The sequence below is a fragment of the Pongo pygmaeus genome, chromosome 8 (genome assembly GCF_028885625.2).
Source record: "Pongo pygmaeus isolate AG05252 chromosome 8, NHGRI_mPonPyg2-v2.0_pri, whole genome shotgun sequence".
Taxonomy (NCBI): Eukaryota; Metazoa; Chordata; class Mammalia; order Primates; family Hominidae; genus Pongo; species Pongo pygmaeus.
The window spans coordinates 102,528,133-102,544,806 of NC_072381.2; the positions used below are offsets into that span (position 1 = coordinate 102,528,133).

The 16,674-nt window shown below is 43.3% G+C and overlaps 1 protein-coding gene across 9 annotated transcripts in view; it reads right to left on the reverse strand.

Annotated features, from left to right (window-relative positions):
• The window catches only part of ARHGAP19 (Rho GTPase activating protein 19), a 101,498-nt gene that overhangs the window by 26,892 nt on the left and 57,932 nt on the right, over positions 1-16,674 (reverse strand). For 3 of the 9 annotated variants that reach the window (XM_054435419.1, XM_054435421.2, XM_054435422.2), the window contains exon 12: positions 9,873-13,815. The exons of 1 other annotated variant lie outside the window; for it this stretch is intronic. In XM_054435419.1, the coding sequence (XP_054291394.1) occupies positions 13,805-13,815 (11 nt within the window). In that variant the 3' untranslated portion in view covers positions 9,873-13,804. Of the gene's footprint in view, positions 1-7,496; positions 8,292-9,872; positions 13,816-15,437; positions 15,763-16,674 lie in introns of those variants that run through there. 5 more of the 9 variants (XM_054435417.2, XM_063670054.1, XM_054435420.2 and 2 more) reach the window with 3 other exon arrangements.

Here is a 16,674-nt window from a genome sequence, read left to right on the forward strand (position 1 = left end):
CCTATTCGGGTGTAGAGGAACTCCTGTGCCTAAAACTACCCTGTCATCTTCCCCTTCACCATTTTGCCCATGGTAATCTTCACCAAACTTTAGCAAACTTTCGTAATTTTATCACATATGCAGGACACTTTTCTATTTCTTCCTCAACATTTTAAATTTGATACAAATTCAAATACACACTTTAGGTGGGCACAGTGGCTTATGCCTGTAATCCCAGCATTTTGGGAGAGCGAGGCAAGAGGATTACTTGAAGCCAGGAATATGAGACCAGCCTGGGCAACATACCAAGACCCCATTTCTACAAAAAAATTTTTAAAATTAGCTGTGCACTGTGGCGTGTGCCTGTAATCGCGGCTACTGGGAAGGCTGAGGCAGGAGGATTGCTTGAGCCCAGGAGTTAGGGGCTGCAGTGAGCTATGATGGCACAACTGCACTCTAGCCTGGATGGATGACAGAGACTTTGTCTCTAAAAAACAAAACAAAACAACCCCAAATATACACTTTAGACTGGTTCTAAAGAATCTAGAAATTCAGACTAAACATACAAGTTATATTTTTCTATCACATATTAAACACTATTAAAGACTGTTTATCACCAGGCATGGTGGCTCACACCTGTAATCCCAGCACTTTGGGAGGCTGAGGTGGGCGGATCACCTGAGGTCAGGAGTTTGAGAACAGTCTGACCAACATGGAGAAACCCATCTCTACTAAAATACAAAATTAGCCTGGCGTGGTGGCACATGCCTGTAATCCCAGCTACTCGGGAGCTGAGGCAGGAGAATCGCTTGAACCCAGGAGGCGGAAGTTGCGGTGAGCCAAGATAGTGCCATTGCACTCCAGCCTGGACAACAAGTTGTGCCTATAATCTCAGCTACTTGGGAGGCTGAGGCATGAGAATCACTTGAACCCAGGAGGCAGAGGTTGCAGTGAGCCAAGACCGTGCCACTGCACTCCAACCTGGGGGATAGAGTGAGACTCTGTCTTAAAAAACAAACAAACAAACAAACAAATAAAAAAACCTGTTTATCCAAAGTACTGCCTACAAGTCATTTTGGGGAAACGATGCCTGCAGTGTAGCCTGACTCTCTCACAACACACTCTATCCTACGCTTTCCTGTCTACCCCACAGGGCTTCCATTTCCCTCCTCCTCTCATCTGCAGCCCCAACTCTTGACAGCCCTACCTTCCTGGACCATCCAGGACCTCCCTTCCATCAACCCCCCACCCAAGACTCTGACATCCCTGAGGACTCCCTGTGAAACATTACCAGCTCAATAAATACACATGGAATGAATGAACTCTGGGTCCTCAAAAAAACATCCGCCTCTGCCCCACAGTGCCCCAAGCCCCTGTCCTTATGTAACTCTTCTCTAAGTAGCAGCTCCAGGAAGTGTCCCTGGACCTCCCATACACATCTTTCCAGGCCTCCACCCACCCACCCTTCCTCCTTACTTTCCCACCCTCACCAAAGGCCTCGTATGTGCCAGGCGTTGCACTAGGTAGTGTGGAAACAGAATATAAAGAACAGCTCTGGCCTTCAAGGAACTCAGATTCCCATAAGCCAGAACCAGTCTTCTCATTCCTGCTATTGCTCCCAGAAACATGTCACAAGCATCCTTCTTTGTCCACATCAGAACACCTGGAAACATAGGGTCAGCCAGACAGTGGGAGGCACGGTCAGCACATCAACTGTGAGTTAGCAGGGGTTTAATAACAAAAGCCATCTCCAGTGATAGAAATGAAATCACTGGCAGCCTGGGGCAGGGGCATGGGGAACTGACTGCAAAGTGGCATGAGAGAACTTTCTGGAGCGACGGAAATGTACATCTTAATTGGGGTGGTGGTTACAGAGACGTATATGTTTGTCAAAACTTATCGAACTGGCCGGGCGCGATGGCTTATACCTGTAATCCCAGCACTTTGGGAGGCCAAGGCGGGCAGATCACTAGAGGTCAGGAGTTCGAGACCAGCCTTGCCAACATGGTGAAACCCCCATCTCTACTAAAAATGCAAAAATTAGCTGGGCATGGTGGCGCTTGCCTGTAATCCCACCTACTTGGGAGCCTGAGGTACAAGAATCACTTGAAACCAGGAGGCGAGGAGGCTGCAGTGAGCCAAGATTGCGCCACTGCACTCCAGCTTGGGCGGCAGAGTGAGACTCAGTCTCAAAAAAAAAAATGTATCAAACTATATGCTTAATACAGTTAATTTAAAAAGAGATAGACTCAAGTCCCCCACACTGCCACTCACTAATGCATCAACTGGGCCTAAGTCGCCATATTTCTCAAACTGTTTCTCTAACACATGGTTGGTTTATGGGCTAGTTCAATGATTTTCAAGCCACTTATTTAAACAAAATCTTACTCTAAACCAGGTAAAAGGGAGCTCCCTGGCTGAAGAGGATGCGGAGAATCAGGTGCTGTCCTTCTGACCCCCTTCCCCTCCTCACAGTAACCCTGGTGGCAGTGCATAAACCTATCTGAAACCATTGGGATGCATTGTCTCTAAGGTCCCAAACAGCAATGACTGTCTTTGATTCTATGTCTCTGCTAAAGATTTGCTTCAGACTAAATATATCCCCTTTTCCTCCACACCAGATGGTTCTATATTCCTCCCTATGTGGAAAGAGTAGGTTTTCATGCTCCCATGGAAGAGGGAAGCAGAGACAAGAATGAAGGCCATGTTTCTCCTCTCCATTCTCCTCTTCCTGGGTCATGTCACAAAGCACATACGGCGGGTGTTTAAGAAGGGGCTACAATATAAGACCTCTCATTAATGGCCAATGTTGGTTACATCAAAGTACTTATTAAAGCCTGGATTACTGGGTCATTAGATGTCCATTAAATCCCCATGGCTCTTCATCAGAGAGGCAGAAGGCCCTGGCCCAAGGCCTCTAACCTGAGCAGAAAGACTTAGTGGGTCTGTATGCACAGGGTAGTAGCTCATGGGGGTGGGGTGACATTTTTAGTGTTTGTCCTGTCCTCTGACCAGCTCTCCCTGCTTCTCCTCCCCAGAGTGGACTAAGGACTAACTAAAGGAAAAAAGATGTGGCCACAGGTTCTGGTGGAGTAGGTTGTTGGGGAGAAAGGACAGCATAGGATTAGAGGCCCAGAGGTTCTGGGACAATCACGATATAACATGAGCCACATGTGTAATTTTATATTTTCTAGTTAGTAGCCACATTAAAAAGGTTAAAAGAAACAGAATTCATTTTAATGATATTTTATTAACCCAACATATTCAAAATCTCATTTCAACATGTCGTCAATGTAAAAAATTTCGAGATATTTTTATATTCCTTTTTTCTTCCTACATCTTTGAATTCTGGTATTTCGCACAGCACATCTCAGTTCAGACGGGCCACATTTCCAGTGCTTAATATCCACCTGTGGCCAGAGATGAACGCATTGGGCAGGGCATGCAGAAGAGCAGAGAAATGAGGACAGACCCTCCCTAAGCAGTTCCTGCAGGGAGTGGGGAGTGTTGGCGGAGGTAAGTGAGTGGATGCCCTCCTGCGTCCAAATGCCATTTATCCTCTTCCCGGAAGGTGCGCTTCTTGCTGTCCTCTGGGAGCCAGCACCGAGAGGCTCTGGGAGTGTCCTGTACAGATCAGGAAGCAGTCAGGAGCCGAGCAGCCCAGCGCCATGCAGAGGATGCCAGCTGGGCTCCTGGGCCAAATGCAGGCCGCAGAGGGGTCGGGTTTTGGCTTCCATGGCGTTTTTAAATATCTTGAAGCGCTTGTGGTTCTCATTACCTTACATGACCTTCCTGGCTCCTATAGATATTGGGTTTTGTAACCCCTGCCTAAGACCATAGTCCTGAGAGTCCAGCAGCCCTGGATGTTAGCTTGGCCACTTTGTCAGCTACGTTTCTTTGTAACTGACAACATACGTTATCAAACTATTCATGTGTCTTCTATACAACTGGAGATTAACAGTACCTGATATGGTTTGGCTTTGTGTCCCCACCCAAATCTCACATCGAATTGTAATCCCCACAGGTCGGGGCGGGACATGGTGGGAGGTGATTGGATCTTGGGGGTGGTTTCTCCCATGCTGTTCTCCTGATAGTGAGGGAGTTCTCACAAGATCTGATAATTTTTTTTTTTTTTTTTTTGAGATAGAGTGTCACTCTGTCACCCAGGCTGGGGTGCAGCAGCGTGATCTCAGCTCACTGCAACCTCCACCTCCCAAGTTCAAGTGATTCTCGTGCCTCAGCCTCCCGAGTAGCTGGGATTACAGGCATGTGCCACCACACCCGAATAATTTTTGTATTTTTAGTAGAGACAGAGTTTCACCAAGTTGGCCCAGCTGGTCTCAAACTCTGACCTCACGTGATCCACCCGCCTTAGCCTCCCAGAGTGCTGGGATTATAGGCATAAGCCACCGCACCCAGCCAAGATCTGATGGTTTAAAAGTGTGTGGCAGTCCCCTGGCCCCCTTCTGCCGCCATGTAAGACTTGCCTTGCTTCCCCTTCGCCTTCCACCATAATCGTGTTTCCTGAGGTCTCCCCAGCCATGCAGAACTGAGATTCAATTAAACCTCCTTTCCTTATAAATTACCCAGTCTCAGGTAGTTCTTTATAGCAGTGTGAAAACAGACTAATACAATACCTCACAGAGATGTATGAGTTTAATGAAACAAGGAATTAATTGGCTAGCACAGAGCTCAGTAGATAGTAAGTACTCAATAAATTAGTTTTTCATTCACAAGAAATTTGAACTCCTTAGAGGCCCTGCTGGAAAAAGGGAAGTATGGGGGCAGAAGGGGCTCCCATCAGCGATCCCCACTTCTGAACATGAGTGCTGAGGAATGGCTTCTGGGCTCACAATTTTCATTAATTTTTTAGTGTCAAGAAATGTCTTTTCATTCAGGCTGGACACACAATAGACTCTAGGATGTTAACAACTTCAAATGGGGTAAAAAGCTATACTGGTTTTTGAGAACTTTCTTAGGTTATTTGCCACATGTACACATGTACACATTCCACAGGGATTTACAATTTATAAAGCTCTTTTTAATACGTGATCTCATCTGGATTTCAGAGTACATTATATGGAGAAGTAGAGTGGTTGTTAATATCTGTATTTTACAGATACGTTGAAACTTAGCAAGATTATATAATAGGTCGGTGCAAAAGTAATTGTGGCTTTTGCCATTAAAATGCCACAATTACTTTCGCACCAACCTAATACTTACAGTTCTCATACATTCACATGTAAACAGAGTAACTGAATCCAGACTCCACGGGTGTGGTTCCTGGTGTGGTTTCCTTCCTCTGGCACCAACCATCAAACCCATTTTTACCATCCACTGTGAATGTCATGTGGGTCTGAATTATTATGTTCAGCCCTTCAAGTGAACCAATGGAACTTAGCTGAATGAGACCACAGCCTCTTATTTCTAGAAGCTTCTACTGTGAGACTAAGAAATGTGATTATGTAGAGAATGACTAGTAAATAATTCTTAGTTTTTTTAAATTGAGCTGAGAGCAAATAAAACACAAATGAAATTTTTTTAATGGAACTGATGTTTGCTTTTAGGTTGAAACTTCCTAGCTCATCAAATACAACACAACCCCAACGGGAGAGATTGAGGTTGGATATATCTTCCAAAGAATGCCACTTTCTAAAAAGGATAGTGTTTCCACTGCAACAGTTTCAGTCCCCTGGATAGAATCTTCTGCTCATATAAAGACCTTCCTTAACACAGCTATAAAAATGAACAGAATATTGCTGGGCATGGTGGTGTGTGCCTGTAGTCCCAGCTACTCAGGGGACTAAGGGAGGATCACTCGAGCCCAGAAGTGGCTATTCACGGGTGTGATCACAGAACCTGAACTAGCCACCGAATAACCACTGAACTCCTATCTCCAGCCTGGGTAACATATTGAGACCCAGAATGAAAGAATGAAAGAAAAAAGAATGAAAAAAAAGAATGAAAGAAAAAAAAAGAATGAAAGAAAGGAGGGAAGGAAGGAAATGAGAAATATCACTGCATCAGAGGAATAACCTCTGCTTCTCTCATGCTTAGTATGCTAACTTGCTTTTCTTGGTTCTCAAATGATGCAATCTGACAGAGCTGCAGCTTCCTGGTTGAGGGTTATTTTTTCATGCCTATATTTAAGATGCTTAATTTTGTGATTCATTCTTTATAATTAGATATAATGTTTAGAATATATCCACGTATATATATCACATTCACATTTTTCCTTTGAGGGCTATTATTTTCCCCTCTGAGCTGATCTCAACTGCAACCTTTTTTTTTTAAGACAAGGTCTCACTCTGTCACCCAGGCTGGAGTGCAGTGGCATGATCTTGGCTCACTGCAGCCTCCACCTGCTGGGCCCAAGTGATCCTTCCACCTCAGCCTCCCGGGTAGCTGTCACCACAGGCACACACCACCATGCCCAGCTATTTTGTGTGTGTGTGCGTGTGTGTGTGTGTGTGTGTGTGTATTTTTAGTAGAGACAGGGTTTCACCTAGTTGCCCAGGTTGGTCTCGAACTCCTGAGCTCAAGTGATCTGCCTGCCTCAGCCTCCCAAAGTGCTGGGTTTACAGGTGTGAGCCACGGTGCCTAGCCTCAACTGCAACCTTAAATTTGCAATTGCCATGAGTCAAGAGAGCCCCAGCTGTGTCCATGTGGAAAACTGACATTTCCCCCAAGGTTGCTGTGTGTGTGTGTATGTATGTATATATATATATGCCCTGGACCATGTACAGTTGAAAAACATGGGTTTGAACTCCACAGGTCCACTTACAAGCAGATTTTCTTCCATCTTTGCCACTCATGTGATAGCAAGACCAACCCCTCCTCTTCCTCCTCAACCTACTCAATGTGAAGATGATGAGGATGAAGGCCTTTACGATGATCCACTTCCACTTAATGAATAGTAGATTTATTTTTCCCTTCCTTTGGATTTTAACACTTTCTTTTCTCTTACTTTTTTATAAGAATACTATATGAAATACATGTAACATACAAAGCATGTGTTAACTGACTTTATGCTATCCATAGGGCTATTAGTAGTTACGTTTTGGGGAAGCCAAAAGTTATATGTGGATTTTTCACTGCATGGGAGCTGGCACCTCTAACCCCTGCACTGTTTGAGGGTCAATTGTGTACCTTGTTAGCTTGAATTACAGCTCTTTTCTAGCCCACTGGCCCCACTTTTTTGGTTTCTTTGTCCCTTGGGCTCATGATTTTTAGACAGCTTGTTTCTTTTCTCTTTTGCTCACAGATATGGTTCAATTGAATTAAGCATTCCTCAATACCAAGGCATTGAAAATAAAAACAACGTATTTCTGAGAATAAAAGAGGAGAGCCAGCATGACACCAGTGGCCCCAGCTACTCACCCTAATCCCAATTCTAGGATAGAACACTCAGGTTCTGGGCACTGGATGCTGATGATAAAGGATTCGATATTAATGATCAACTTGAACCAAGACTTGGTCATTGCTCAACTTCAATTTTTTTTTCTTTTTTTTTTTTTAATGGTGAAAATCAAGAAGCTGGGCCTTGAAGCATCTCAGCAAGCATGAAGTCCTGTACACCATACCCTCTGGCGTGGGGTTCAGCAGTCTTCACCATTCCCATTCCCTGAACCCCTCAAAATCAGGAATACAGGTAGGAACAAAAAGTGGGCAGCCCACATAGCAGGCAAAGCTAATGGAACTAGCCCGCCAGGAAGGGGGACTGAGAGGAAAACTCTTTACATGTTTCTGTTTTTCTATCTTCCCTTTTCACTTTTTTTTTTTTTTGAGACAGTCTTCACCCAGGCTGGAGTGCAGTGGCGCAATCTCGGCTCACTGCAACCTCCGCCTCCTGGGTTCAAGCGACTCTCCTGCCTCAGCCTCCCAAGTAGCTGGGATTACAGGTGCATGCCATCACGTCCGGCTAATTTTTGTATTTTTAGTAGAAATGGGATTTCACCATGTTGGTCAGGCTGGTCTCGAACTCCTGACCTCAGATGAGCCACCCGCCTCAGCCTCCCAAAGTGCTGGGATTACAGTTGTGAGCCACTGTGCCCGGCCCCTTTCCACTATTTAATGCATGTGTACCTCTTCAGTCTTTTCTACAATTCAGTGATTAATGATTATGTGCTCACTACCGTACTCAGCATTTTGGTCCTCTTCCTGTTTTTCAAAATGTCCGTCTTGCCCCTGCCACTCCCTTTTCTTGGCATCACCCAGTTTCCCACATGTAACTTTAAGAGTCTCTCCATGTTTCATTTTCAAGGACCTGGTTCCTTTCTTCACAGTGAGTAATACAAGCTGGTCCTTAGGAGCTGGGGAGAGAGGGACAAGTAGTTCTGAATAGCGCCTCAGAAGCTAACATGGCAAAAGAGGAGTGTGTGGGTAGGTAACAGAGTAAAGACAACTGTAGAGTGTTTATTTCTATTCAGGATTTAAACAACACCTTTGTCATCAAAGTAGCTATGTCAGCATCAATAACCTGCTGATTATAAAATTTATCCTTGGCAGAGAGAGAGAGAATTAACCTTTAATGAATAATTGCCATCTGCCAGCACTGTGTAAAGCTAGTGATTCTCAGTATTTTAATCATCAAGGATTCCTCTGAGATTCTTGTAGAAGCTATGAAATCTCTCCCCTAGAAAAACACAAATGTACACAAAATTTTACATAGAATTACAGGGGTAAACCATTGTCCTGAAGCATAACCACAGACCTTAGATTAAAATCCTCCGTGTGAAGTCCTTGTTATTGAGATGTATACCATTCTCCCCACCTTATGGATAAGGGGACAGGAGATTCAGGGACACACCCAAAGTCACATACCTAATAAATTGCAACCATAGGCTGGGCACAGTGGCTCATGCCTGTAATCCCAGCACTTTGGGAGGCTGAGGCGGGCATATCACTTGAGTCCAGGAGTTCAAGACGAGCCTGGCCAAGATGGCAAAACCCCGTCTCTACAAAAAAATGCAAAAATTAGCTGGGTGTGGTGGCACACACCTGTAGCCCCAGCCACTTGGGAGGCTGAGGTGGGAGGATCACTGGAGCCTGGGAGGTGGAGGCTGCAGTGAGCCAAGATCACACCACTACACTCCAGCCTGGGTGACAGAGTAAGATGCTGTCTCAAAAAAAAAAAAAAAAAAAATACTTGCTATAGACTGAATGTTCGTATTCCCACAAATTAACTTTGAAACCTAATCTCCAATGTGATGATATTAGGATGTAGGGTCTTTGGGAGAAGGGGTCTTTGGGAGCGTCTTTGGCAGGGCCCTCATAAATAGGATTAGTGCTCCTCTAAAAGAGGCCCCAGAGATCCCTCGTCCCTTCCACCATGTGAGGTTACAGTGAAGACGGCTGTCTGTGAACCAAGGAGTGCACCCTCAGCAGACACCCAATCTGCTGGCGCCATGCTCTTGGACTCCCCAGACTGCAGAACTGTAAGAAGCACATTTTTCATGTTGAGAAGCCACCTAGTCTATGTTGTTCTGTTAAAGCAGCCCAAGCCCACTAAGACAGCAGCAGGAACATTTCAACCTGAGCTGTCTAAACACACCTTCCTGCCTCAAGTGAAAACCTCATCTAGGTTTTCCTGTTATTGTAACCATCACTCCTTATTTTTAAATGAAGAAATAAAAATTATGTGAGAAACTGAAATCTATGTGAAGCATTCTAGACTCAGCCATGGGAAATTAGGAAGCTCAGGATCCCGGAGGCTCCAAATCATAGTTCTTATTAGCCAAAAGCCCCACTCCTCCTGAACCCACCCACCCAGCTAAAAACAAGCCAAAGAGGAGCCTTTCTAGAGGCTTCACTTTCCTCAGAACAAGAGAAAAACTCTGTCTTCAACATCAACAGTCAAAATGTGAACTAACAGACCAGTCAAAGCCTCTGGATATGAAACAAAACAATTTTAATTTCAGAATATTACAAGAATATAAAAGAAAGACAATGCATAGGATCGTTTCTTTACAATTACATACATATAGTCAAATAAGAATGAAAACTTCAAACAAAACAGTTAAGAAACCTTGCTTCTCTTGTTGAGCAAGCTCAGGGATAGGACAAAGGCAACTCTTGCTCTGCAGAAAGAACCCTGGGGTGAGGGAATATTTCCCCCATCAGGTTCTATCTGTCCCCAGACATGGCCGGGGAGGGCTCCACGGCTCTTTAGCACAGGCTGTGGCCTCACACACTCCAGTCTCCATGGTAACCCAAGCACTCAGGCTATTATGTCCCACACCTCCTCGCTGGCCTGCTTCTGTCAACTCTATGCTGGCAGAAGTTCTCGGCATTAGCTGTCTAGGGAAGCTAACTTCCTGCAGTGACTTTTAGTTGAGTTAATCACCACTGGTGTAAAAAGCTTGTGCATCTTAGGAACCCAAATCTTCCCCAAATTCTAGACAATCCCACAAAATGCTAGTAGATAGGTTTAGATCTAGGTCCTGTCTTCCGTTTGAAGGCTTCAGGGTAAAGGAGAGCAGAGATAAGGCTCTCTCTCTCCTGGGGAAAGGAGTTCTACACAAAAATGACCTCAGAATCGGGGCCATTAGCCTCAAGCATCTGTGTGAGGCCTTGTAGGAAAGGAGACAGAGTCTAGAGACATCTATTCCTAAAAATCACCCGGTTGCATGGCCAGTCACTGTGGGGCACGTTTCCAATGACCACAGGTTCTCCTAGAAGGCAGTATTTTCAACTGCATGCTAACACAGGCTCCTGTGAGGGAAGCTGAACAGAAATGTTCCTACTCAGGAGGAGAGAATGGCTCTGTTCTGACACTCTAGGATCGACTGCTTCCTTACAGGTCAACACAACAGATACCTCCGGAGCACCCAGGTGTCACTGCAGTCAACAGCCCTCCACTAGCCCATTTCCCAAGGGTGTTCCCTTGTCCTTCCTGAATGACTCTGGAAGGACATTCTGGGTAAAGAGCTTTCCTTTTCAGAGGATCAACTGTAGTTTTGGTTACGATTCATTACCTGCTCCTTTTTTTACGGTTCGTTACCTGCTCCTATTTTGGCCCTCAGGTACAGCCAGTATCTCCTGATGCTCTTTCACTGCTGCAGCAGGGTTTTTCACACCAGATTCATTGGTCCCAATGCAAAAGTCTATCATTGTAAAAGGTGAGAAACTCCAACGCCTATGGTTCTCACTAATTTAGTCAGTGGGGTTCACACAGTACAGTCTGGACCAGGAAGGTGGCCTACAGTTTAATATGTGTATCCCTCTGGCACAAACACAAGGCCCCAAATTGACAACACATCAAAGTCCATCACAGGTGACCCCAGAAAGAAATGAAGTTGTAAAAGCCACAGGAGGCACTTCCAGAGAGATTGTTCCAACATGAAAAACAAACACAATGAAATAGATTCAAAAAAAATCTTACAGATTAAAAAACTCTGTTAAATACTGGCTCAAAAACAATACCTGCCCACCAAATCAGAAGGGAGACAGCAGCCTTCTGTGGCAAATGATAAAAGGGGTTTTCTCTGTGTTTTCCATAAGATTCCACAGGATTAGAATAGTTACATATTACAAGGTAGAAGGTTATGCTGCTTACTCCTCAAATTTGGATTCTAAGTCAATCACAGCTTCTATTAAGAAAAATGACCTATAAAACCCCTAAAGCAAGGGAAAACATATTCAATAAATAAACAAAACACACATAAACTACCCAAGGAGACCAGCTATATAAAGGCATGTGCATGTGATAGATATCTCTCTCATGATCCTCACCCCAGAACACAACCCTTGCTTATGACTCCATTCACCCAAAGAGCGTCTACATCCGTCTAAATCTCAGCTACTTCCCTTAAATAGAATCAAAAACTAACACGATGACAGGAGCTATCAGGTCACCACCCTGCTCCCTCTACCTGATGCCAGCCCTGTTTAACAGACCATAGCACCACTTCAGGATGAAGCACGTCTAAACAAATAAAGGAAAGAAGGAAGAGTTAAGGAAGAATACCATTTCAATTTGGTGATACCAAAAGGGTTTTCTGTTCTAATTAACTGATGTCTGGTATAAGGAATTTCATTTTCTTAAAAAGAAAAAAAAAAGTCAAATATTTAATAGAAACCTACGCAAACGAATTTGCTAATATGTAATGACATAAAACTGCTCTAGAGAAAGGGGCTTCTAAGCAGTTTTGTTTTCCTAACCATCTATTGTTCACACTGTATTAAGCTGGAAGACCAAATTTTACATTTTTCTCCACTATTGCTGTTACAGCAGCAAAAGCAGCAGAAAGGCTGGCAGAGAGGGCTGCCAGCTGGGCACAAGGCCAAACTCTGCTCCCCCAGAGTCATCTTTCATTTCAGCAATGGCGCAGCATATTCAACAGTTTAGAAATAGGTCAGCAGACCACATTTTGTGGGGCAACTGCTTCCCCATAGTGGCCTGACTAGGCTCCAACCCACAGGGTGAGAAGGGTGGTACAGCTTCACAGAGCCAGGCACAAACCTGAGCATTCCCCCCTGCCACATGCTGCTCTCTGGGCAGACACCAGTTCATACTAGGTCAAAGCCATGCCACTGCTCCATCCAACACAAGTGAACACACCAAATCCAAAAGCCAGAAGCTCTGGCCCCATCTCCAACTTACTACCTGTGTCCCTTCTGACAAGGAGAGGGCGGAACAGTAACACTCCTTGAACACTGGTGACAAGCCACAGCTGCTTCCAAATAAGAACATTCTCTCCTTTAAATCCTGTTAGCCCTACAGAGGCTGCTGCTTGCTTCTTTTTTCTGATTCTAACTTCCTCTCAGGAGACGGTCTAGCCTGCACCCTCAGAGGGTGCAATGTAATCACACCCATAAAGAGTCATCCTGGGACATAAAGGCAGCCAGCCCCCTCCTAGGCACACTCCAGAGCTTCCCCCACATACAAATATTTTAGCAAACTTCTATTATGCTGTCAGTGACTTTCCTTGAGTCACAGTGATTTGGTTCAGAAGTATTACGTTGGCACCAGAGATGTTTTAGTCAAGAGGAAATTGAATGAAGGTAACAATCTCAGCAAAACACAATTATTTTCACATCACTGAGGAAAGGGAAAGAGGGAGAGAGATGGACAAGGGAGGGAGAAATGGAAGGAAGGAAAAGAGTTTAATAATTAAGATTTGTTAAAATATTGTATCATTCTGAATTCTCCTTTTTCAATACTGCAGGTCAAATACTCTGATGTCAGACCCAAGAAATAATAAAAAATGTCCAGAAAAGCTATAAATTCTTTGGACACAAATTAGGTATTGAGGAATACAGCCTCATAAGATAAAGAGTTTTCCCAAAGCTCAAAGTGAAAAAGAAGGAAAGGCATCTAGCTTAGGGCCCATCCAAAAACATGGCTTTTAAAACAAAGAAATAAACAAACAAAAACAACAAAATACCCAACACTATCAAAACAGAGAAAAACCCAAAATATCCATTAAAAACAACATCAATCCACTGGGACAGTGCTTTTTAAAAAATTACTGGCAGTTGAGCACACATTTCATATTTTTTTTCAAAAGTGGAATCTGCCTAAACACATTGAACGAGCACTGAAGCCCACCTCACTGTGCTGTATAAGCTGGTTGGATAGTTAGTGGTTTCCCCGTAATATTAAAAAAGAGAGACAGAGCCTAAGCACTCTCTCAGAAGGCACAGCTTGCAAACATCAAGTGAGTGGGATTAGAGGTATCAGTCGGGTCATGGTATTAGTTGGCTTTGACAATTCAAAATGCAGCAAGCAAGCTGCAAGTCCAAGCTTTGCTGTGGGCAGGAATAACACCTGCCCACTAAAGAGAAAATTCTGCATGGACCATAGGAGACAACTCTGGATCCTTCAGAGAAATCCTAGGTTGAAGGAAAAACAAGAGCATTAGACATGTTCTTAAATATTTCTTTTTGCAAACATCCCACTCAAAAGCTACAGGGTCTACACTTAATATTTTCTCCAAACTGAGGGCTAATGAGTTTAATTAAGAATTTGTGACTCTACCACATAAACATCTGCCTGATATAATCTCTCGTTCATTAAATCATCTTAATGGCCATAACAGCTAACAGTAAGTACATATTTTGTGCTGCTCTAAGTTATTTATGTACATTATTTATCCTCACAATAACCACTATATGAGGTTAACTACTCCTACCATTTTACAGAGTAAGAATCCGCAGCCTACACAGTTCATTTGCCCAAGGGCTAATATATAAGCTATTAAGCAGCAAAACTGGGAATGGAACCCAAGCCCAGCTGAATGCAGAACTCATGCTCCTACCACCACTGCCCCTCTCAACACTCAATGTTTACTAAAAGCCGACTTAGCACAAGGCACTGTCATTTTTCGGAGGAAGAGAAGAACAGGAGACAGAAGGCCACAAATACACTAAGTCTGACCTTTGTCTTCTAGAAGAGAAACTAGTTACAGAGATAAGACAACACATGTGAAGTAAATACAGTAAATCATACTAAGTGTCAATATTTTTGTAGCATTAATAAGTTCAAAGGAAAAAGTATTATATCTGGCTGTGTTAGCCAGAGAAAATTTCAAAGAGGAGGTGAGATTTAGGCTAGACTTTGAAGAATGGGTAAGATTTTGACTACTGAAAATAATGGCCATAATAAGTAGGTGCTAAATCAGTGGTTCTCATGTGGAGATGACTTTGCCTCCTCACCCACCATGGGGCATGTGGCAGTGTCTAGAAGCACTTTTACTTATCACAGCTGGAGGAAGGAAGCTCCCAGCATCTACGGGGTAGAGGCCAGGAAGTCTGCTCATCATACAATGCACATGGCAGCTCCTACAACAAAGCACCGTCTGAACCAACATGTCAGTAGTGTGCCAAGGTTGAGAAATCCTGTACTAAATAAAAGTCTTTTTGGATTATGTTGTTGATCACAGTAATAAAATTACATGATCTTCTTCAAAGAATATGTTACTTTTATTATAAACATCACTATCAAAAAATCTGAGGTTGTGTATTCATTGTTGTATAAAAGAAATACATGGCAGGCACCTGGATCTGTGGGCTTGGAGACTGCCAATGTCTGAAGAGAGTTCAGACCTGGAGTTGCCAGGCTGGAAGTAGTTATCATACAGAGAGCAGAGCTGAGCAGTGGAAGGAGACCAAGCTGCAAAGAGGCAGGAGAAGCAAGAGCAGAAATGAGCAGAACTTAAGATAGAGCATTGAAAAAAATAAAGATGTAGTGGAATAGGCAAACAACAGTAAGCCACTGCAGATAAGGAAAAGAATTAAAGAGGAAGAACAAGAATAATGTAGCATCATAACACCAGGAAGGCATTTCCAGATAGAGGAAGTGACCAGGAGAGAGTAAGGTGAAAATGTCATTGCCTGATCCAATTGAGGGTCATTCATTATCTCGACTTCTCTGAACTACTAACATTTTTGAGAATCTAATTAGAACCATATATTCTCTCCCCCAGAAAAATACACATATGTACCTACATAAAAGATTGCATCAACAATACCAGGAACTTTATTAGACCATTTAGGAAGTCCACAGATGACAAGGTCAAGAATCCCTGCTCTAAAGCTTATTGGTGAAATAGTAAACTGGTTTTTAAAAAATGTCTTTCTTTCTTTCCAAGGTAGAGCTGTCAATACAGAAAGATATTATTTCCGGATGTCTTTCAAAAATGAAAGCAACAAAAGTTGTACTGATACAAAACAATGTAGCCTTCAAAAATAACTTATGCTTGATTTTGATTCATGGACATACAGAAATATCTAGACACAAAAAACTCAAACCCCCATCTTGTCTCAATTAGACAGCCCAGCCTGGAAGACAGAAGCAACAAGGAAAGAAAAGAGAGTTTAGATAATTCATTCAAGAATAAGTAAGAAGAATATACTGAAATCTAATTTTCCAGAGAAGAATTTATCCATAAGGATCAGGCTTTTGATCTCTTTCTATTGCTGATGTCTCAAATAGTAATTATGCTCATATCCCAGTGATAAAACGATCATGTCAAACCAGATTCACTTCAGCTGCCACATGAGCCTTATATAACAAGACCAGGTTTCAGCCCGTTTTCTACAGTAACAACTGTAACCACTTGTTAATGATTTAACAATGACAATGTGCTGCCAGAACATTATTTCAATTGAGCCTCATAATAAATTAATAAATCTGTGAAGTAGATGTAACTTTTATCCTCATTTTCAGAGGAGAAAACTTGAATTCATAGAGAATGGGCGGTTTTCCTGGGTCAGAGGAATGATAACTCCCATCAGGACTAACTACAAATCTCATGGCCTTTCCATTGACCCACTTGGCTCCTTCAGAGGAAGGCACAGCAGGCTTTTACCAGAAGAGCCTGGGACAATCAGCAGTCTCAGCATTAAATAGTCCTCTTTGTCCCAAATAGCCCCCAAAATATGCTGTATGATATGACTGCCAGGATCCTTAGGCACGAGCTGTTGATCTAGAAAGCTTCACTAATTAGGGCTGGCCTACACAGAAAAGGAACCTAACTATTCCATAAGCATACTCCCAGCACTGTTGAACTTGGTTCCACAAATTCATTTACACTTGTTTTTAATTTGCTTCGCAAATATTCTTAAGGTATTTTCCCCCATGTGTCCTGTCTGTCCAAGAACACAGGGACCATGTGGGTCTGTGTTCACAGCTCTACCCTTAGCACCCAAGACAATGCTGAGTAAATGGTTCAATAACCATCTGGTGAATGA